Genomic DNA, 23772 nt, shown 5'->3' with positions numbered 1-23772 from the left:
ATACTGCTGTTGTATGAAATGAATATGCAGAATTCAAAACTAGATTATGATAACTGTCTTCAGTTATCAGAAAAATGAGAGAAAGAAAGGAGTTCAAACACTGACACAACTAAAGCATTTCATTTTCAGTTTTCAACAATAAATTACCTTGGTTGTTGCTCAATGTTGTTGAGGGGATTGGCTCCAAGGTCTGATGAATGCATGCATGTACACTTGAGATATCATTATTGCAACTTCAAACATGGCACCAGTACTCAGCAGCAGTGGCACTAGCACTCAGCAGTAGTGATACAATCTCGTCCTTTACTGTACTAGTGTGCTATTTGTTTTTCCCATCCTATCCACCCTTTTGGTGCCTTTAAGTCACATTGCCATATCAAGCTGTATAATGAGTCGTTTCATCCTTTGGCTAGGAAATGGATCGAGATTAACCAAAGTAGTTTTACAAAGGATCTTTGCTGCACTTCTCTAATGACCTCCTTGTGTACTCACCAGTAAAAAAAACACACCAAGAAAATCTTGGAAATTCGTATATTGTTATGATATTTTGTGAATTAGTAAAGTAATACAGTACTTAAACGATACTGCACATCCGAGGTCTCTGGTAAAAAAATTCTCATAATTAAAGGAATATTATCTGCTTGTTAATGAGCTATCCCTCTCTGTAGGTCACTAGCTTTCCTTGTTTTTCTAAGTTGATTTTTATCAGCCCTCTTTTCCTGTAAAATACAAGAACTCCCATAGACAGCTTTTCTTTCATTTCATCAATTGTTAGTCTGCAATGTTTAATCATCAAGTATTTATATAGCCTCACACCAAATCTAACAATCATGATAAACCAGAGCTCTACACCCACAGGGTAAACAAGCCATTTGATGTTTTTTCCAATTGTGTGTTAATTTATTTGTTGAAATTTGTGTCGTGTTCCACCCTAGACTTCGTATGGAAAAAGTTTACAGTGTTACAAGCTAGTGAAGAGACAGATTGTGCCAAGTCTCCAAATATTTTAAGACATGCATTTACAGTGATTAATTCGAAAAAATCATTCACCAAGATGGGCACCAAATAAATGATTTTACTACATATAAAAATGAACAAGTTTTCTATTCTTTTTAAAGAGGCACACCTTGATAATATAAAGATAGACATTGATGAATCATTGCTAATATTTGAATTTAAGGCAGTTCTGTTCTTTAACAGTTGGAAACTAAAAAATGTCCATATGGAAAATATTTACGTAGTATGTTAAAAATGAACGTGTTTGTGTAATGACTGCTTTTACACTAAGCTAATGGAATTTCAAATTCTAGGATTGCTGGGCATGTGTGAGTTCTTGTTAAAATTGTACATAATTTTTAAAACTGGATTTTGTTTTATTGAATCTAAGTCACAGAGTATAAAGGTGGAGAAGGAAACTGTTTTATGGTTCTTTTGAACCATGTTGCTCCACTTGTTTCATTGGAAATGTGGTCCTCACTGTGCAGAACATTCTTATTTGTGCATTATGTACTCCCTCCCATATTCACTACATGCTCCTCCATATCTTTCATTATTCTCGCTTTAACCTGCTGAAACCATTATTGCTCAACACATAGCTGCTCCAAACTCCAATCTGTTACTTTTTTTCTGTTCTCCCAACCCTGGGTCAGATGACAGCATAATATTGGATCATGCAACCCCTGAGATACAGTTAATGTGTTACTGGATATTTTTTCTGGCAAAGTAACAGTTAGAAGCAAGTCAGTTTGATAACAGAAATAAAAACATCTTTGGGGAACAGAACCTAAGCTCAGAACAGAAGTTTCACATGGGTGAAACGCAATGGGTAGAAAAGACACCCAGAGGCACAGATAGCGCTTTTTTTAAAAAGCCATTAGGATGCAAAGCAGGTAAAATAATGATCTAAAGCACAAAGTACAGTGAATGGTGAAATTGGTTTAAGACAATAAGGGATAGATGTGGCTAGTGCAGTTAGGGAAGTGGAAACACAAGAGATTTAGTACTCTGTACTACATACCTGTGAAGTCTCCAGACTTTAAATGTAATCTCCTCAACAGGTAATCAAATCTCCACATATCTTCAGATGGAACAAATGAAGAATGGAAAGAGACAGAATAATGAAAAAGAAAATACTAGAGAATAAAAAGAAATAGAAGAGATGTATATGCAGTACTGCATTATATACAACTTTCTCAATCCTCCCTCACACCTACTCAGTAACAAGGATGTACCCAAATACTTGGCCATTCCACTCCCCCTAGGTAATCATAGTTTCAGATTTTTTAACTTTAAATTCACATTTGATATAATGAGTTTTTAATTGTTTTTCTGCCACGATGGAGTCTGTTTATAGGAAAATCTGTAACACAATGATTTCAAAACTAACTGCCCATGTGAGAAATGATGTGCATTTTGTCCAAAAATAAACAGCACAGGAGAACAACAACTCAATCCATTAACACACTGTTAAAAATATTTTTAAAATGTCAATGAGGTTTAATAATTGCTTTCACTTTTGAGTGAGAATCTGAGGTAAAACAGAACACATTGCAAAGGAGTATTTGATGTACGGTATCTCACTACGGGTTAACCGTGCTCTGTCACGTTTGTGAAACAGCTATGATTGTGTGACAAATAAGTAAAAACATGTTTAGGTCTCACTGTCAGCAGTGATTTCTTTTTTATTTTACAACAGTGAACAATCACTGGATTGTTTAGGCAGATTTACGGAGTACAATTCCACTGGTGCCTATTATATCAGCAAATCACAGTAATTGTCGGCACGTGTAACTACAGTACCCTGTCAGTTACTTGAATTGAATGAGACCCATTCAGATAGAAAGAAAATTCAGACATTAACCCAAACCATAGCCTAGAAATTGGACCTCATTGCGCTCATTTTTCGGGTGCAGAATGGGGGCAAGCAGCACCAATTTCACAGTGCCCGTGCCCCAATGGTGCCTGAAATTAGTCCAACCCCATATGGGGGTTGGGCAACATTCAGGCTCCCTGGCAGCTGCCTAAAACGGGCATTAGGCCTTTGCATAGGCTAATGAGGGGCCTAACGCCTGTTTCACGACCCATTCCGGAAATTGGTCAGCACTGAGTGGAGTATGCACTGGTCCTTAAATTTCAATGAATAATATTAAATGAAATCCTTTTTTATGTGGCTTATTTTTTCTTTTCTTTTTAACCAGATCTTTGAATTTCAATAGGTTTATGTTTAAACACAATTTTCATGTTACTTTTTTATCATTAAATTTTGTTTAAGACTGTTTACACATACAATTAGCTGCAATATAACAACAACATGCATTTATGTACCGTCTTTAACACAAAAAAAAAGTCCTCGAGGGCTTCACAGAGACATAATCAGACACAAATGAATGCCAAGCCAAAGAAGGAGATATTAGAAGAAGTGCCCAAAATCTTGGTCCGAGGTGGATTTTAAGAAGGGTCTTACAAGAGGAGAGGGTGGTGGAGGGGCAGAGGAGATCAAGGGGGAAATTCCAGACCATGCGGCTTCGATGGCTGAAGGCACAGCTACCAATAATAGGGCAAAACACAAGGTAGTGCACGAGAGGTCAGATTCGGAGCAACGGCGAGTTCTGGAGTGAATTGTAGGGGTTGGGGAGGATACAGAGAGAGGGAGGGGCAAGGCCATGAAGGGGTTAAAACATGATGAGAATTTTAATTTGCAATTTATATAACCCATTGATGCATGCTCTATTATACTGAACATTGCTACATTATAACCTACATTTGTTTCTTTTATTAATCTTTGAACAGAAAGATATAAGGTACATATTGTACTCTATACTAGACATTTAAGAGGTTCAGCAGCACACACCCAACTGGTAAAATAGAATATTTTAAATAAAGTAACATGGTTATCATGGTTTCAAATGCAATGTGAGGCTAATCTTGTATTCAGGGTCAGTATTTTTACAGCGTTAGCACGTGCCACTTCAAGGTGAATCACCTTTCTGAACTACTCATCTACGTCAAAATATAGGGACCAAAAGTAGTGCCCGTTTTGTAGGCGCTACGTGCACACCTAAGCCCGAAAATGGCGCCCGAGATGCATGCGCACACTTTCGACGTGTAGGGTGCCATATTGGTAAAGGTGAATGCGCACCTAACGTACGCTGGAAACGTGTAGCTGAACAGGAGTTAAAGGGCATGATGGATCCCCGCAACAGCGCTATTTTAAAGGGATCATGCAGGAGTTACAGATTAGTTGCTGGATTAGTTATTCTGGCTGCTGGTACAATTGTGGGTGTTTGTGGAAGTTTCCTATACTTGGAGAAAGTTGCTGTGTTATATAGAGCATGGTTGTGTCGTATTGTTAGTGGCATTTAAAATAGTGTGCTGAACAAGGTTGCTTCCAGACATGGGTGGCCTGCTGGGGCTTCCTCTGGGAATTGAACATGACTGGGAGCACGCAGAGAGGCCACGAAGAGCTGGACAAGCTGCCAGAAAAGGGAGGAGGAGGAAGAGGAGCAAGGCACTCTACAGGAGGCCATATCCAATGAGAGCCTTCAGGGATCAATTCTCTTACCTCAACTTCAGCAATGATCAGTGCATCCGACCGCTGCGGTTCACGAAAGAGGTCGTGACTGAGATTTGTTAACTGCTGTCTCGGAGCAGGGCAAAGGCAGCATTGCCTATGGCTGTCAAAGTAACCGTAGCGCTTAATCTTTATGGCTCTGGCTCTGGCTCCTTTCAGGCTGCTGCTGGAGATATAAGCAACATCTCGCAGTTTGCATTGCACTCCTGTATAGGGGAGGTCACTGAGGCTCTGTACGCACTCAGAAACAGATTCATCACGTTCCCTCTTGACAGATACAAGCAGCATGAGCAAGCACAAGGGTTTGCTCACATTACAGGCTTCCCCATGGTGCAGGGTGCCAGTGACTGCATGCACTTTGTCATGCGTGCTCCACATCTGAACTCGGCCATATCCAATGTGCCACTTATATTTCAACCAGCACGGCAAGTCAAAGACCGAACGACAAGGGTTTATGCCCTCATGAAATGGCTCATGACTCTGGTCCGGAATGCACACACAGCAGGCGTACAACTAGAGCCATGCTGCCACATGGAACATCATTGAGCACACCATATGCATCCTCAAGCATTGCTCCCGCTGCCAGGACCACTCTGGAGGAGCCCTGCAGTACTCAGCTGAGCGGGTATCAAGATTTGTCATTGTATGATGCATGCTGCACAACCTCGGCATTATGAGGGAGCAGCCCTTGCCACCGCCTATTAGGTGAGAACCTGAGCAAGACACAAAGGAAAAGGCAGAGGATGAGGAAGAGGAGGAAGAGATGGAGGAGGAAGTGGAGGAGGAGGAGGAGGAAGTGGAGAAAGAGGCAGGGAGGCCACAAGGTAGACAGACCCTGTCCGCCAGGGTTCTGCGTGATAAGATTACTATTCAGCGAGTTCAGTAACCTCAACGACACCTCCCCATTCACCAACAGTCCCACACTCCTTATCTTTCCTCTTCCACATGACCATCAAGTCGTCCTCCTTATGATTACACATTGCTTCCGCCCTCAGCTCATCGCAGAAATAAAAACCAACACCAAATACAAATTCATAGCCACATTTATAGATTTACACATCAAATGATTAAAACAAACTAACACCATTCACCCTTGCGCATTCCCTTAGTGCCTGTTGTTCGTGTGCCTTTACCTTTCCTAGTGCATCTACGAGGTGCATCCCCAATGGCTGGAGCATGGGTGGTGGAAGGCTGCTGGCTTTCAATGGAGCAGTGTGCAGATGGCCTTGACGGATGACGTTGAGCAGTTCTGGGCCGGGAGGGCCCATCTTCAGATTGCACCATCTCGACCTGGGCTGCAACAGTCTGGCCTGGCTGGCTGACAGGCAACAGCAAGGGCACTGGCAGAGTGGCAAGGGTGGGAGCAGTAATGCGGTCATCCTGACAGAGGGCAGCAGGTTCATCTTCCTTGACGCCACTGCCACTCTCCTGGGGCGGCGCCTCAGCAATCCTGGTGATCTGCTGGAGAACAGATTGCTGGACTGCTGTGATGCCCTGGAAGCCCCATTTCACAGTGGTACCCAGAGCCACGATAGTAGCAGCCTGAGCTTCCAAAGCAGCTGTCAGACCTTGTTTGTGCTGCAATGGAAGCTGTGACATCTGTCATCAGACACTGCATCACGGTGGGTTCCACAGGTGCGCTGATGGAGGTGACCACCCATTCCATGTGGGAAAGGACGGGCTCCATCTCTGTGCAAAGCCCTGTGCCAAGTTGGAGCTGCACTCCTCCATGCCCCTTGACATTGTGCACAGGCTTTCTGACAGGCTTTCCAGTGCACTAAGCATTTGGTTGTGTATGCCCATCAGCCTTCTTCTGCAGCCTGGCCCATCAAAGTCATCATCTGACTCCTCTGCAGCAGAACTAGTCTACAACCTTGCCCTCTGGCAGACTGGCACCTGTGGTATCAGTTCCCCCCGCCCCGGCTCCTGCGCACTTGTGCCCGGTGTCTCACCACAGGCAGGTCCCTCCTCTATCCTAGCCTCTAAACAACGTGCAGTATCAGTCCCTGAGTTGGTGGCTGCGAGTGTAAGATCGAGTGACGGTGTATCTGCATCATCACTGTCATCATCCTCTGCCTCCTCTGACTGTGCCAATTCCAATTCTTGGGTATCTGAAATGATAAAGGGACACGAGTTGAGTTGTGGTGCGGGGAGAGGAGAAAGTAAGACGTGCGTGCTTACACCATCTGCAGCACGTGAGTCAGAAAAGATTGTGAGATGAGGGAGAAGTGGGAAGTGAGAAGGAGGTATAGGTATGCAGAGACCCTCATCATCAATACCTCCAGCATCGCCAGTGGCCACAGCCGCAGTGACGGCCTGTCCAATGATCGACAGCACTGTCTCCTTCTTGGGGGTGAAGACAAGTAAGCGTGCCTTTCCTCCCCTGTTGTTACGAGCCACCTTCTTCTGCAAGAAAGAGGGGAGTGTGTCAGTGAGTGTCCTGCAAGATGTTTGGGTGATGTGGCTGTCATGGTTGAATAGCTGCCAGTGTGTGTGACCTGTGAGTTGTGGTTGTGCGGCTTGCAAGGGTGGTAATGTGTGAAGGTGAGATGAAGCATTTGATTTGGAAAGTTGTGTGATGAAGCATTTGATTTGGAAAGTTGTGTGCTGATTGCAATAGTTTGTTGGTAGGTGAGTGATGGGGGGGTGTAGTGCGTGGAGCAGTGGATGCAGCTAGAGGTGTAGTTGGTAAGAAATGCCACTTAACAGTTGAAGTCACTCACCTTGACCACTCGTGTCAAATCATTGGACTTCTTCCTGTACTGCATCCATGTGCGTGGTATGATGTTCCTGGCATTGACCTTGTGCGCGACTTCCTCCCACTGCTTCTTGAGCATATATCTGGAAGGCCTCCTGCCCTCCTGTGGACAAAGAATGCCCCTTTGTACCTCCACCTCTTCCACCAAGGCCTCTAATGCCCTGTCTGAGAATCTTGGTCCATGCTGTCTTGTAGACACAGCTATTCCTCACTATCCTGCATCACAGTTAGTTGCCAAACGAATTCCAGTGCTTCCTGCAGCCACAATGCACCTCCCCTTTAAGAGGTACAGGCTGCCTTTAAGTAGTGCTAGCCACTCCTGATATCAGGGCCCCCTGCTGGTGCATGCAGCCAATCAACAGCGCAGGTAGCGCTGGCTGCACGCAGCAATCATTTAAATGATCAGGCAGCATGGATGTTACGTGCTGCCTGCATCGCAACCAATGAGCGCGAGTTAATCGCACACCACAATCCCAGCGTCCGTTTTCAGGGGTTACCCAATTTAACCCCCGATAACTTTAAATGAATAATTTACATTTTCAATTCAGGTTAACTTATGGGCTCTGCCTTTTATTTATAATGACTGATTGTTTTTAATTGTTAAAAAAAAATCCTTTGTGTGAACAGCAAATGCAATGACACCTAACTGGGCTCAACTTCCTACCATGTACAATGAATTATCGGATATATGTACTTGAACTTTGGGTGTCAACCCATGACAGCATGCTAATTACACCTCAGAATATTCTTTAAACAGTGACATCCTGGTCATTCACAAAGCTCATTCTCTTAAATGCTGGGTGTACTTCACCACTGTTTGCATTACTAATCCATAAGCAAACATGACTTGAAGCTATCTGGAGATTCATATTTGTCCCAAGAACTACCTGCAAATCCACAGGACAACACACTAATACTTCTTAGCATTATGGCGTTCTTTGGGCTCTGACTCTATAAAGATTGATATTTAAATGCTGCCTTTGCTTTTTGTTCAGCTGTGCTCTACGATGGACTGAATGACTTGTAGGAAAACCTGCTAACTCTTTCAGCTTTTTGGTCATGACCAAGAAATACTAGAATCTATTATTAAGGACATAGTAACAGGGCACTTAGAAAATTATAATATGATTAGGCAGAGTCCACACGGTTTTATGAAAGGGAATTCATGTTTGGCAAAGCTATTAGAGTTTTTTGAGGGTGTAACTAGCAGGGTACATAAGAGGGAACCAGTGGATGGAGTATATTTGGATTTTCAAAAAGCATTCGATAAGGTGCCACACAAGAGGTTGTTACACAAGATTAGGGCTCATGGGATTGGGGGTAATATATTAGCGTGGATTGAGGATTGGTTAATGGACAGAAATCAGAGAGTAGGAATAAACGGGTCATTTTCAGGTTGGCAGGTTGTAACTAGTGGGGTGGCTAGGTGGGAAAGTAAGCTGTGAGGAGGACGCAAAGAGGCTGCAAAGGGATGTAGACAGGTTAAGTGAGTGGGCAAGAAGGTGGCAGATGGAATATAATGTGGGGAAATGTGAAATTATCTATTTTGGTAGAAAGATTAGAAAAGCAGAATATTTTTTAAAAGGTAGGAGACTAAGAAATGTTGGTAGTCAGAGGGATTTGGGTGTCCTTGTACATGAATCACAGGAAATTAACATGTAGGTACAGCAAGCAATTAGGAAGGCAAATGGTATGTTGGCCTTTATTGCAAAAGGGTTGGAGTATTAGAGTAAGGAAGTCTTGCTGCAATTATATCGGGCTCTGGTGAGATCACACGTGAAGTACTATATACAGTTTTAATCTCCTTACCTAAGGAAGGATACACTTGTCTTGGAGGGGGTGCAACAAAGGTTCACTAGATTAATTCCTAGGATGAGAGGGTTGTCCTGTGAGGAGAGATTGAGTAGTTTGGGCTTATATCCTCTGGAGTTTATAAGGATGAGAGATGATCTCATTGTAACATATAAAATTCTTAGAGGACTTGACAGGGTAGAGGCTGTGCCCCCTGGCTGGAGAGTCTAGAACTAGAGGTCATAGTTTCAAGATAAGGGGTCGGCCATTTAGGACCGAGATGAGGAAAAATTTCTTCAATCAGAGGGTTGTGAATCCTTGGAATTCTCTACCCCAGAGGGCCGTGGATGCTCAGGCATTGAGTATATTCAAGACTGAGATCGATGGATAATGGACACCAAGGGAATCAAGGGATTTGGGGATAGGGTGGGAAAGTGGAGTTGAGGTAGAAGATCAGCCATGATCTTATTGAATGGCGGAGCAGGCTTGAGGGGCCGTATGGTCTACTCCTGCTCCTATTTCTTATGTTCTGATGTTCTTATGTCATAGAAAGATGGAGTTTCAATTAAAAATAATTAATTTTGCCCATTGAGACAATTCAGTTGGAAGTAATTCTGATTATTTAATTACCTCTCTTCAACACTAGTCTAAAAGTTGGCAATGCAGAAATGATCAGTTATAGTGTTTTGGTTTCCTTTGTGAACAAGTACAGAAGTGTTCACAAAGCGTACTAGAGCCATTTATTGGCAGAGAACTAATACTACAAGAACAGAATTAGACTCAATTCCTCCATTTATACTGCCTTTCTCAGAATGACAGAAATTTCATGTTCATGAATAAAATTGGATTTTACTACTTCTATATACATCAGCACCAATGCAGCATAGTTTATGCACAAGTTTACTGGTCTGGTTTGAAAAACAATTTCATGGTAACAAATTAACTTTTATTGCTTACTTTAAATTACTTCTGCCCTGTTATGTCTGAGCTGTGATAGTGAACTAAGGAGTAGATGGAACATGGCAGGAAGTTTAATGACCATTACTTCTCTGATTGCATACACAAGCAAACAATTTGTGGACAATGGTTATTTGGAACTTTCAATTTTTTGTTTTTTGGGATGGGATGGTGGAGACCTGTGCTTTTAATTAAAGGGGGAATAAACTTCATGAAGAAATATGTTTGGTAAATCATTGTTTCATTTGTTTACGTATAAACATATACAACATACAAAGTGTATTAATTATATCACCATGAAATGTATTACAAAGTTACGTGTGCATGATGTCCAAAACACACAGCTAGCTCTTCTCTCCCCCAACAAGAAAGATTTGCAAAATACTTTTCCAACAATGACAATTCTTGATTAAAAATATTTAATTGAAAATGGCACCATTGCGCCATTAAATAAAAATTCAAGTTAAAGGAAACACCTTGATGCGACTGCAAGATGGTGTTATGAGTGGAATGGGGCAGAGGCTTGTGCGTCTCTAAATTTAAATACAATTACAATTACCCCCTCCACCCAAATGCTCTGCACATATCAGCTATTACAGGCAGGTGACAATTACTGTTTAAGATCACGTAGACAACTTTAACCATTCCAACCAGCGGGATATCATTGGAAAGGAAAATTGGTCAGGGTGTAAAATGGGCAGCTGACCCGCTGCCACTGATTTCTGCTCAATGGAAACAGTTAAACTCGACCCCACAGTGATTTTCCGGTTTGGGAGGTCTTTAAAATTTATACAATAAACTGCAGATATCATGTGCAGCAATAATTGCACTAAATAAGAATATATATGTAATATTGAAATTAGTTATTCTGAAATCATAACCCTGGGGCTGACAAGATTGGAACAGCAGTATGATATTCTCAGATATGAATGAATTGGTTCAGTATGTGATTTCTGGGGGGAGTGATTTTAACCCTACCCGCCCAGCAGAAACTGGGGTGGACACTTAAAATCGCCCAGACTACTTACCTGCCCTAGTGCCACCGGGAACTGACGATTCCCAATTTTAACATGCTCAACTGAGCAGGTGGCAAGGACACCCGCCCAAAACCAGCGGGGTCTTTTTCTTACACATGCATGTCAGGTCCCAATTACGTCATTGGCACCCAATTGCAATTTTAATTCGGTAGCCTGAGCAGGAAGCCACAGATGCTTTTCTGCCAGGTGAACACAACGGGGAAGAGAATCCAGGGCCAGAAGAGACCCAAACAATTAAGGTTTTTAACTTTATTTTACTTTCCTGTGGGCCTGGAGATACACGAGTGCTCCTCCAGACCCACCAGGAAAGCTTAGGCCTCCACTAGTGCGGACTCATCATCGCCCTCCACCTCCCGATTGTGAGATCCTTGTAAGGCGACCCCAGCAGCCGATACCGTACCTACCTGCTATTGGCAGGTGGCCTCCAGGCTGTGTGATTTTCAGTCGCTTCCCACCGACTTCCTGCCTGGAATGGGTGAGAAGTTGGCTGGCGGGAGTTAAAATACCACGGGTCTCATTTCTGGAGCAACGGGTGAGTTTCTAACTCATACCACTGCTCACCCACCAAAACTAGCCCGGAGTTAAACTGGGACTTTTGATCTCCATCCCAACTAACCCGTATGTAAAGATAGATTAATGGCTTCTTCAATGTCGCATCAGGTTGTATATTCAGGATTGAAAATATATTCTTACTTGGGCGGATTAAGATTGTATGTGTGATGTTACAAGTCTCTTGAAATTGGGTCCTAGGTTTTAAACCATCTGAAGACCATGATAATGACACGAGAGGTCTGTTTTAAAAGTTGCAAATTAAAATGAAAATTTGCTGAATGTTAATTTAGTGTTAGCAGGCTGCAGTATAGATTTGTTCTAAATTTGACATTTTAAGTAATCAGCTTCAATGTCTAAAGGCCAATAACTTGGAGCATGGAGAACAATGGTACAAAGGATGTTGTTCATCTTAACTTGAGATTTATCTATTTAACAGATTATACATACCAGTATCACTCTTATTTTGAACTGAATTCTGTACGGGTTTTCCTCGAGTAGGACCATTCTGAACAATCTCAATGTCAGTTTCAGCCTGGAAAGGAAAATACATATAATTATCAAAAGATACATTTTATGCCCAATTGAATGTAGGGCAAGTGACATTTTCTTGCTCTGTCTGATAGGAACTCCCTTCCTAACAGCACTGTGGGAGAACCGTCACCACACGGACTGCAGCGGTTCAAGAAGGCGGCTCACCACCACCTTCTCAAGGGCAATTATGGATGGGCAATAAATGCTGGCCTTGCCAGCGACGCCCACATCCCGTGAACGAATATTAAAAAAAAATAAACAATTAAGCAATTTAAGAACAACATCTAAAATAACAGACTATATGTATATCGTGCACAATTGTGGAATGCACACTATTAATTGAATAAGGAAAATCTGATAATTTATAAATGCCAAAGTCACCTACGAATTATTAAGGATTTCCTCACCAGTGTAACAAATTCTGTATTCACTTGTACCGCAGTGAGAATTTTACATACACAATTCACTGATCGTAATTTTCTTCGGAAAAATGAAAAAAAGATTCCTGAGGCCCATTACATGTATATTGGGACTGGCATAATCTTCAGGACACATAACTTCCCTCCAGAAGTCAACTGAACCATCCTGAACATCTCCTTACCAAGAATAAAACATTTACCATTGATATATATTAATGACCTAGATTTGGGTATAAAGGATATAATATCAAAATTTGCAGATGACACGAAACTTGGAAATTTAGTAAACAATGTGGAGGATAGTAACAGACTTCAGAAGGATATAGACAGACTGGTGAAATGGGCAAACACATGACAAATTAAATTTAACGCAGAGAAGTGTGAAGTGATGCATTTTAGTAGGAAGAATGAGGAGAGGCAATATAAACTAAATGGTACAATTATGATGTCATTACATTACGTAAGCATTTAACTCTAGACAAGACTATGACATTGATTTCAATGGAAATAAAGGTTTCATAACAGTGTGATTATGCTTGGGTTTGTGTGCTCATTCTCAAGTAAACGTTTTAATCATGTTACAGCAAAAAAACACCTGTTCAATGTGCTTCCGTAGAGTTTCTCTGTTAAGTTCTGTTCAACTCTCGGCAGTGCTGGTTTCACAATGAATGAAATAAAACTTGAAGTTTAAAGAATAGTTGGGTCTTTTTTAAATAAAGAATAGTATAAGAACTAAAACATAGTAAATGGAAAGCTTTTTGGCTAAGTCCAGAGGACAATAAAAGAGCTGCAGTCCAGGAAACTGGTGGTTCCTTGCTGGATTCTGTAAAGCTCTTCTACCATGTGTTGAAGCTGAGTGATCTCCTGGATCCCTTAAAATCAGTTCTAATCACACTTATAGTTGAGAAGGGCAGGGCTCCTATTGTGTAACCCCCTACATCTTATATCCCTGCTGTATTCAGTTCATCCTGAACTCACTCAAAGAATTTTATTTTACATAAAACACATGTACATAATTAAAAACATGCAGTTTTATCAACAAATGAGTAATGGTGGATTAACCCATGAGTTTGCATGACATGAGAATAATGCAATCTTTGTGACATAATCACAGAAGGATTATAGCATCATATAACTGACAAAAGAGTAATACAAGATTATCCTTTGTAGCAGATACAGTGTTCTCACTGTACAACACTTAACCAGTGAATTTCTATATAAAAGGTGATTAACAAATGCTATTCCAACGATATAATAAATATTCACATACTATTTAGAATGGGCGGAAAATCCTATTTGCTCCCGTATCTTTTCCAAACCCTCTGCTTGCTTTGCATAGTTCCTGTTCTACTTCTCCCCAACGACAAACAATCCACAATTATAAAAAAAGAGCACATTCAATTTACCTAGAGTTGTAAGTATTTTGCTAGGTGGCTGTTTGGCAGATCACTCAGAAACATACTTCACAAACAACATACTGCAGGCCTGCCCCTCGAACTTAGGGTTGCCAACTCTGGCTGGATGTATTCCTAAAGGTTTCATCACATGACCTCCTCTTCCAACTGCCCCGCCCCCACGTACCTCCCATTGGTCGCCCAACATGTCCATTCTCGCAGCGTACCGCCTTCCCTTGCGAACAGACTCTCGTTACCCAATTGGATGATTCGTTACTGTCACCCAAACAGCCTTTTCATTCCCATCGCCAACATTTTTATAACTAATAAACAAAGGTGTTGAAAGAGCTTCTCCTGTGTTGCTTCCAGCAGAGTCCTGGAGATTAATCTTCAATTCCTGGAGCCTCCAGGACAATCCTGGAGAGTTGGCAACCCGACTCGAACTCCACCCCAACCCAGACCCATTTTCCTGGGTTGGGGGTCAATACTGATGAGCAGGACCATCTCTGCAGCACCCAAAGCAGCAGAATGATAAAGCACAGAAGGAGACCATTCGGCCCATCATGCCTGTACCTGCTCTTTGGTTGAGCCATCAAATTAGTTCCACTCCTCTGCTCTTTCCCAATAGCTCTGTAAATTTTTCCCCTTTAAGTATTTATCCAATTACCTTTTGAAAGTTAGTATTGAATCTGCTTCTACCACCCTTTCAGGCAGTGCATTCCAGATCATAGCAACTTGCTGGCTAAATTTTTTTTCCTTATGTCGCCTCTGGTTTCTTTTGACAGTCACCTTAAATCTGTGTCCTCTGGTTACCAACCCTTCTGTCAGAACAGCAGTTAAAGGGGCAGAGGTGCTCCTATGACAAATCCCGGCCACAGTTTTTGTAAGCCTCACCCAAAATGAAGGCCTACAAAAAGTAGATGCTCAGGTTGAGGTGGAGGGAGAGAAGGCCTTTACTAGGCCCTCTCCCTCAATTGGGGCCTTTATCACTGCTGCCCAGGCTTACTGCCACCTTCCACCAGACAGTCCTGGGAAATGGTGATAACTGAAGCAAATATGAGAGAAATGGCTTGAGAGCCCAGGCCCCACTTTCTTGATGTCATTTACATACAGCATGTGGGAAAAGGGCAGCTCCCCAGCTGGGACGGAGTGAGGGGGGGAGTCCAAGTCCGAGTGGGAAGATGGCAGAAATCTTTACCGCCTTATTTTCCCACTGTTACCACTGTGATCCCACCTAATTTTTGATATATGGCTTTTGTTCCATGAATGAAGCTAAATCACTTAAATCTCCATCATTTGTGAATTGCGTAATCAGACTCACTTAGTGGTTGAAAATAGTTCCAAAATGCTGGATGCATATAATGATTCCTGTCATCTTTTCTATCCTTTCAAAGCATTTACTTCTTTTACTTTGGACATCCGCAGCACATATAAGTAATGACACAGAAGATATTTGGAACACTGCTTTGAATTAACTGTGACAGTAGGACAGGGGGGCTCAGGTTCAAACTCGTGAAAGGCAAATTTAGGACTGACATCAGGAAGCCCTTCTTCATGCAAAGATTGATCAACACATTCGTTCGTTAAGGCAACAGTTCAAAGACTTTTCTTACAAGCAGTACTTTCTTATATAGTAAGTTTTACATGTATAAAACAGCCTTTTTTTTCAGTTTTGGTAACAATTTTAATTATTAATCCTCTGCACATGATATAATCAGGGGACAAAATGAGATCAAATAAAAGATCAAACGTAAGTATTTAACTGAAACTACTAATGTAGTTTTATTCACATTATTGTATTGACTATTAAATGCCTTTTTTGTATGTAAAACGTTCTATGCAAATCTTGTAAATTTAACATGAAAGAACTAAAGGATCCAAACTAAATGATGGTAATAGGCATTTGTCAGGTATTTTAAATACACATAGGCACTTCAAAAATCAGTTTTTCTTTCATATAAATCAACAACATAAGCAGATATTACAAACAAATGAAAAAATATTTTCAGTTTCACTAAGAAAACTATTATTTAACTAGCATTATTGAGAAGTGCTATGCCACGATAAAATACTGTCAGAGTGAAAAGCTGATAAAGGTGAATGTCTGCCTGCCATAAATCAGCTGACTGTCATTTCACACTCATATTATTTGCTTATTATAAATCAAGATAAATGAAGAGAGCCATTCAGTCAATCCTGGTTGATTCATCGGGCAACAGCCTACAGCCCTCCATCACAGGATCCAGCATTCAACACTTTCTTAAATGATTCCAGGGTTTGCCTCCACTATCCCAACCAGAAGTCCATTCCATGTGTTGATCAATCTTTGCATGAAGAAGGGCTTCCTGATGTCAGTCCTAAATTTGCCTTTCACTAGTTTGAACCTGAGCCCTCCTGTCCTACTGTCACAGTTAATTTAAAGTAGTGTTCCAAATATCTTCTCTGTCATTACTACATTATTCATCCTTATGAGACATCACAATCACCTCGTTTCAAAGTTGAGAAGCCCAAGTTTTTCCAGTGTTTCCTTATACCTCAATTCTCTGTGCTGCATCCAGGGGGTAAAGGTCTCATAGAAACATAGAAACAGAAAATAGGAGCAAGAGTAGGCCATTCGGCCCTTTGGGCCTGCTCTGCCATTCAAAATGATCATGGCTGATCGTCTAACTCAGTACCTGTTCCCGCTTTTTCCCCATATCCCTTGATCCCTTTAGTATTAAGAAATATATCTATCTCCTTCTTGAATACATCTAATGACTTGGCCTCCACTGCCTTCTGTGGTAGAGAATTCCACAGGTTCGCCACCCTCTCAGTGAAGAAATTTCTCCTCATCTCGGTTCTAAATGGCATACCACGTATCCTGAGACTGTGACCCCTAGTTCTGGACTTCCCAGTCATCGGGAACATCCTCCCTGCATCTAGTCTGTCTAGTCCTGAAAGAATTTTTTAATGTTTCAATGCGATCACCTCTCATTCTTCTAAACTCTAGTGAATATAGGCCTAGTCGATCCAATCTCTACTCATACGCCAGTCCTGCCATCCCAGGAATCAGTCTGGTAAACCGTCATTGCACTCCCTCCATGGTAAGAACATCCTTCCTCAGATAACAAGAGCAAAACTGCACACAATACTCCAGATGTGGCCTCACCAAGGCCCTGTATAACTGCAGTAAGACATCCCTGCTCCTGTACTCAAATCCTCTTGCAATGAACGCCAACATACCATTTGCCTTCCTAACTGCTTGCTGCACCTGAATGCTCGCTTTCAGCGACTGGTGTACAAGGAAAGCCAGGTCTCGTTGCACCTCCCCATTTCCCAATCTATCACCATTCAGATAATAAACTGCCTTTCTGTTTTTACAACCAAAGTGGATAACCTCACATTTATCCTCGTTATACTACATCTGCCATGTTCTTGCCCACTCACCCAACTTGTCTAAATCACATTGGAGCCTCTTTGCATCCTCCTCACAGCTCACATTCCACCCCAGCTTTGTGTCGTCTACAAACTTGGAAATGTTACATTTAGCTCCCTCATCCAAATCATTGATATATATTGTAGCTGGGGCCCAAGCACTGATCCCTGCAGTACCGCACTAGTCACTGCCTGCCACCCGGAAAAAGACCCGTTTATTCCTACTCTCTGTTTCCTGTCTGTCAACCAATTCTCAATCCATGCCAGTATATTACCCCCAATCCCATGTGCTTTAATTTTGCACACTAACCTCTTGTTTGGGGCCTTATCAATAACCTTCTGAAAATCCAAATACACCACATCCACTGGTTCTCCCCTATCTATTCTACGAATTACATCCTCAAAAAACTCCAGTAGATTTGTTAAGCATGATTTCCCTTTCGTAAACCCATGCTGACTTTGTCCAATCCCGTTAATGCCCTCCAAGTGTTCTGTTATCATATCTTTTATAATAGATTCTAGCATTTTTCCCACTACTGATATTAGGCTAACTGGTCTGCAATTCCCTGGTTTTTCTCTCCCTCCTTTTTTAAATAGTGGGGTTACATTTGCCACCCTCCAATTTGTAGGAACTGTTCCACAGTCTATAGAATTTGGGAAGATGATCACCAATGCATCCACTATTTCCAGGGCCACTTCCTTTAGTACTCTGGGATGTAGATTATCAGGCCCTGGGGATTTGTCAGCCTTTAGCCCCATTAATTTCCCTAGCACTATTTTTTTTTACTAATACTGATTTCCTTCAGTTCCTCCCTCTCACTAGACCCTTGGTTCCCTAACATTTCTGGCAGGTTATTTGTGTCCTCCTTTGTTAAGACAGAACCAAAGTATGTGTTTAATTGTTCTGCCATTTCTTTGTTCCCCATTATAATTTCCCCCATTTCGGACTATAAGGGACCTACATTTGTCTTCACTAATCTTTTTCTCTTAACATATTTATAGAAGCTTTTACAGTCAGTTTTTATGTTCCCTGCTAGTTTACTCTCATACTCTATTTTTCCCCTCTTAATCAATCTCTTTGTCCTCCTTTGCTGAATTCTGAACTGCTCCCAATCCTCAGGCTTGCCGCTTTTTCTGGCAATTTTATATGCCTCCTCTTTGGATCTAATACTATCCCTAATTTCTTTTGTAAGCCACAGTTGAGCCACCTTTCCTGTTTTATTTTTGCGCCAGACAGGAATGAATAATTGTTGTAATTCCTGCACACGTTCTTTATATATTAGCCATTGCCTATCCACCATCATCCCTTTTAGTAAAGTTACCCAATCTATCATAGCCAACTCGCACCTCATACTTTCGTAATTTTCTTTATTTAGATTCAGGACCCTAGTTTCGGATTCAACTACTTCACTCTCCATCTTAAATGAGGAATTCTATCATGTTATGGTCGCTCTTCCCTAAGGGACCCCACACAACAAGATTGTTAATTAATCCTTTCTCATTGCCCAATACCCAGTCTAGGATCACCTGTTCTCTTGTTGGTTCCTCAACATATTGGTCTAGAAAACCATTACGTACACACTCCAGGAATTCCTCCCCCAAAGTATTATTGCTAATTAGGTTTGACCAATCTATATGTATATTAAAGTCACGCATGATTATAGTTGTACCTTTCTTGCATGCGTCTCTAATTTCCTGTTTAATGCCCTCCCCTACATCTCCACTACTGTTTGGGGGACTATAGACAACCCCCACCAACGTTTTCTGCCCCTTGGTGTTTCTTAGCTCCACCCATACAGATTCTACATCGTGATTTTCCGAGCCAATATCCTTCCTCACTATTGCATTGATTTCCATCTTTACTAACAACGCTACCCCACCTCCTTTCCCTTTTTGCCTGTCCTTCCTAAATATTGAATACCCCTGGATGTTCAGTTCCCATCCTTGGTCACCCTGCAGCCATGTCTCCATAATCACAACTATATCATACCCGTTAATATCTATCTGCGCTGTTAATTCATCTACCTTATTGCGAATGCTTCGCGCATTTAGACACAATGCCTTTAGACTTGTCTTTTTAAGATTGCTAGTCATCTTAGTTTTATTTTGCACTATGACCCTATTTGTTTTTCGCCCTTGCTTTCTCTGCCTTCCACTATTGCTTCTTCCCTTTCTGTCTTTTGTTTCTATCCTTGTTTCCCCCTCCTCTGTCTCCCTGCTCAGGTTCCCATCCCCCTGCCATTCTAGTTTAAACCTTCCCCAACAGCACTAGCAAACAACCCCACGAGGACATTGGTCCCGGTCCTGCTCGGGTGTAACCTGTCCCACTTGTACAGGTCCCACCTTCCCCAGAACCGGTCCCAATGTTCCAGGAATCTAAATCCCTCTCTCCTACACCATCCCTGCAGCCACGCATTCATATGGTCTATTCTCCTGTTCCTCTGCTAACTAGCACGTGGCACTGGTAGTAATCCTGAGATCACTACCTTTGAGATCCTGCTTTTTAATTTATCTCCTAACTCCTTAAATTCACCTTGCAGGACATCATCCCTTTTTTTTTACCTATGTCTTTGGTACCGATATGGACCACGACTACTGGCTGTTCACCCTCCCCCTCCAGAATGCCCTGCAGCCGCTGCATGACATCCTTGACCCTAGCACCAGGGGGGCAACATACCATCCTGGAGTCACATTTGTGGCCGCAGAAACGCCTATCTGTTCCCCTTACAATTGAATCCCCTATCAATATAGCGCTGCCACTCTTATTCCTCTCCTCCTGGGCAGCAGAGCCACCTGTGGTGCCACGAACTTGGCTCTTGCTGCTTTCCCCTGATAAGCCATCTCTCCCAACAGTATCCAAAGCGGTATATCTGTTTGAGAGGGAGATGGCCCCGGGGGATTCCTGCTATACCTGCCTAGTCCTTTTACTCTGCCTGGCTGTCACCCTTTTCCTTTTGGCCAGCGTAATCTTTACCTGCGGTGTGACCACCTCACTGAACGTGCTCCACAGTGAATCCACCCGCAGCTCCAGCTCCGAAATGCGGACAGTCAGTAGCTGCAGCTGGACACACTTCCTGCACACATGGTCGCCTGGGACACCTGTAGTGTCCATGACTTCCCACATAGTGCAGGAGGAGCATATCATGGGTGTGAGCTCTGCTGCCATGACTTGCCTTAGATTTAAACTGTGTTCATCTCTCGGACTCTCTTCCCGCTCTATAGACTCTCCTTTTACACTGCGCTCACCTCTCGGACTCTTCTCTCGCTCTCGGGACTCTCCTTTTACACCACACTCACCTCTCGGACTCTTCTCCTGCTCTCGGACTCTACTTTTACACTGCGCTCACCTCTCGGACTCTTCTCTCGCTCTCGGGACTCTCCTTTTACACCACGCTCACCTCTCGGACTCTCCTTTTACACTGCGTTCACCTCTCGGACTCTTCTCCCACTCTAGGGACTCTCCTTTTACACCACGCTCACCTCTCGGACTCTCCTTTTACACTGCGCTCACCTCTCGGACTCTCCTTTTACACTGCACTCACCTCTCAGACTCTTCTCCCACTCTCAGGACTCTCCTTTTACACTGCGTTCACCTCTCGGACTCTTCTCCTGCTCTCGGACTCTACTTTTACACTGCGCTCACCTCTCGGACTCTTCTCTCGCTCACGGGACTCTCCTTTTACACCACGCACACCTCTCTGACTCTCCTCTTGCTCTCAGGACTCTCCTTTTACACCGTGCTCACCTCTCAGACTCTCCTTTTACACTGCACTCACCTCTCAGACTCTTCTCCCACTCTACGGACTCTCCTTTTACACCACGTTCACCTCTCTGACTCTCCTCTCGCTCTCGGGACTCTCCTTTTACACCGCGCTCACCTCTCGGACTCTCCTCTCGCTCTCGGGACTCTCCTTTTACACCCTGCTCACCTCTCGGACTCTCCTCCCGCTCTCGGACTCTCCTTTTACACCGCGCTCACCTCTCGGACTCTCCTCCTGCTCTCGGACTCTCCTTGTGTCTTGCTGGCCAAAACTGGACACTATGAGCAGAACTTTCAACTTTGGCGGGAGATATAAAATGGGCGGTTGCAGATCGGTGACTTGTTATACACCCCCTTGGAAGGAAAATTGGGCGAGATATATGACAGGCGGCCTATCTGCTATCACCTGTTTTACGCTCTTGCTGAAAATTCCGCCCAATGTGTGACCAAAACACTGTACAGTTTTGGCATGACTTTCCCGACTCTACTGTTTTGACTATATAATTCAATGTCCCATTAGCTTTGTTGTGCTGTTCTGCAATGACTGGACATGTTATGTATATTTATATTTAAGAAGGAGATAGATAGATTTCTAGACACAGAAGGCATTAAGGGGTATGGGGAGAGAGCAGGTATATGGTATTGAGATAGAGGATCAGCCATGATCATAGTGAACGGCGGAGCAGGCTCGAAGGGCCGAATGGCCTACTCTTGCTCCCATTTTCTATGTTTCTATGTTAAGCCATGAGTCTACTAATAGCCTCAGATCCCTTTCAATTTCACCCTAAAGGGGGCTTTGATTAAGAAATTTGCAGATGACACAAAGATAGGCCGTGTGGTTGATAGTGAGGAGGAAAGCTGTAGACTGCAGCAAGATATTAATGGACTGGTCAGATGGGCAGAAAAATGGCAAATGGAGTTCAATCCGAAGAAGTGTGAGGTAATGCATTTGGGGAGAGCAAACAAGGCAAGGGAATACATAATAAATGGGAGGATACTGAGAGGTGTAGAGGAAGTGAGGGATCTTGGAGTGTATGTCCACAGATCCCTGAAGGTGGCAGGACAGGTGGATAAATCTAAGAATGCTTTCCTTTATTAGCCGAGGCATAGAATATAAAAGCAGGGATGTTATGCTGGAACTGTATAAAACACTAATTAGGCCACAGCTTGAGCACTGTGTACAGTTCTGGTCACCACATTATAGGAAGGATGTAATTGCACTAGAGAGGGTGCAGAGGAGATTTACGAGGATGTTGCCAGGACTGGAGAATTTTAGCAATGATGACAGATTGGATAGGCTGGGGTTGTTTTCCTTGGAACAAAGGAGGCTGAGGGGTGATTTGATTGAGGTGTACAAAATTATGAGGGGCCTAGATAGAGTGGATAGAAAGGACCTATTTCCCTTAGTGGAGGGTCAATAACCAGGGGGCATAGATTTAAAGTGATTGTTAGAAGGATTAGAGCAGAAATTAGGAAAAAAATTTTCACCCATAGGGTGGTGGGGATCTGGAACTCACTGTCTGAGAGGGTGGGAGAGACAGAAACACTTAACCCATTAAAAAAAATACCTGGATGTGCACCTGAAGAGCCGTGACCTGCAGGGCTACATACCAAATGCGGGAACGTGGGAATAGGCTGGATGGTTCGTTTCTCAGCCGGCGTGGACACGATGGGCCGAATGGCCTCCTTCTGTGCTGTAAATTTTCTATGATTCTGTAATTCTACGCTATTTCAGCAGCATTCCCGGAGTACCTGCCAGCTAGTTTTTATTCCTTATGATGCCATACGAATGTCACAATAATGATTTAAAACACTTACTACAGAATTGTGACATGCTTTAACAAGTAGATCCTTGTATGTTAAACTGCAAAATTAAAATAAACACGCATAAAAATATGAATTGAAGAAAGATGAATTAATAATGAATACCAGCACTACCTTGGTTTGTTCCAATGATGAGTTTTCCCCCACAGTGTCATTCAAAGGTTCATGTGGTACTGCATTACCCATGGTGAATATACTGTTTAAATACAAAATCAGAATGAAAATTCATTAATTTCAAATCACACACAATTTAAATTTTGCTATGCAAATATGGGTGAATAATAACAGTAGTAATAAAACGAAAATAGCACAGACACACACGTTACAAAGAACAATGGGAAATTGAAAATAGTACTACAAGTAAGAAAGGTTGTTCAGATCTGTTCCTAAAAATAAACTATGTACATCTTACACTGGTTTGAGTTCAGCCCAATGTGCAAGTAAAGCAAATAATGCAGTTAAACTGTCAGGAGATAAAACTCTGTGAAACTTCTCTCTAACCCTTTCTCATGTAATCCAGCAAAACTCCAGATATTAAGCTGAACATTAGCACTTGTGCATTCAGCCATGACCACCTACATTCCGCACAGTCGTGTATGTGGTCCCAGCAACACTTGAGTATTTGACTATTTATTCCTTTCAGTGGCAGAACCATTGTGCAGGTTGGTCAGGAATGTCCTAACTCTTCAAGTTTGGCGCCAGTTTTGCTAACTGGCTTTTGCTGCTTCCTGTTCTTGGTATTTTGAAGCGATCAGAAGTCGGGCT

At 42.5% G+C, this 23772-nt stretch overlaps 1 protein-coding gene across 5 annotated transcripts in view; it reads right to left on the bottom strand.

Moving 5' to 3' along the window:
- The window catches only part of bcas1 (brain enriched myelin associated protein 1), a 105963-nt gene that overhangs the window by 69633 nt on the left and 12558 nt on the right, over nucleotides 1-23772 (bottom strand). For 4 of the 5 annotated variants that reach the window (XM_068000823.1, XM_068000822.1, XM_068000824.1 and 1 more), the window contains exons 2-4: nucleotides 23122-23203; nucleotides 12113-12197; nucleotides 2018-2077 (exon numbers count right to left, since the gene is read on the bottom strand). In XM_068000823.1, the coding sequence (XP_067856924.1) occupies nucleotides 2018-2077; nucleotides 12113-12197; nucleotides 23122-23193 (217 nt within the window). In that variant the 5' untranslated portion in view covers nucleotides 23194-23203. The remainder of the gene's footprint in view (nucleotides 1-2017; nucleotides 2078-12112; nucleotides 12198-23121; nucleotides 23204-23772) is intronic. The other variant, XM_068000825.1, reaches the window with a different exon arrangement.

The sequence above is a fragment of the Heptranchias perlo genome, chromosome 19 (assembly GCF_035084215.1).
Source record: "Heptranchias perlo isolate sHepPer1 chromosome 19, sHepPer1.hap1, whole genome shotgun sequence".
In the NCBI taxonomy this organism is placed as follows: Eukaryota; Metazoa; Chordata; class Chondrichthyes; order Hexanchiformes; family Hexanchidae; genus Heptranchias; species Heptranchias perlo.
This window is presented reverse-complemented; position numbering and strand designations above follow the sequence as displayed.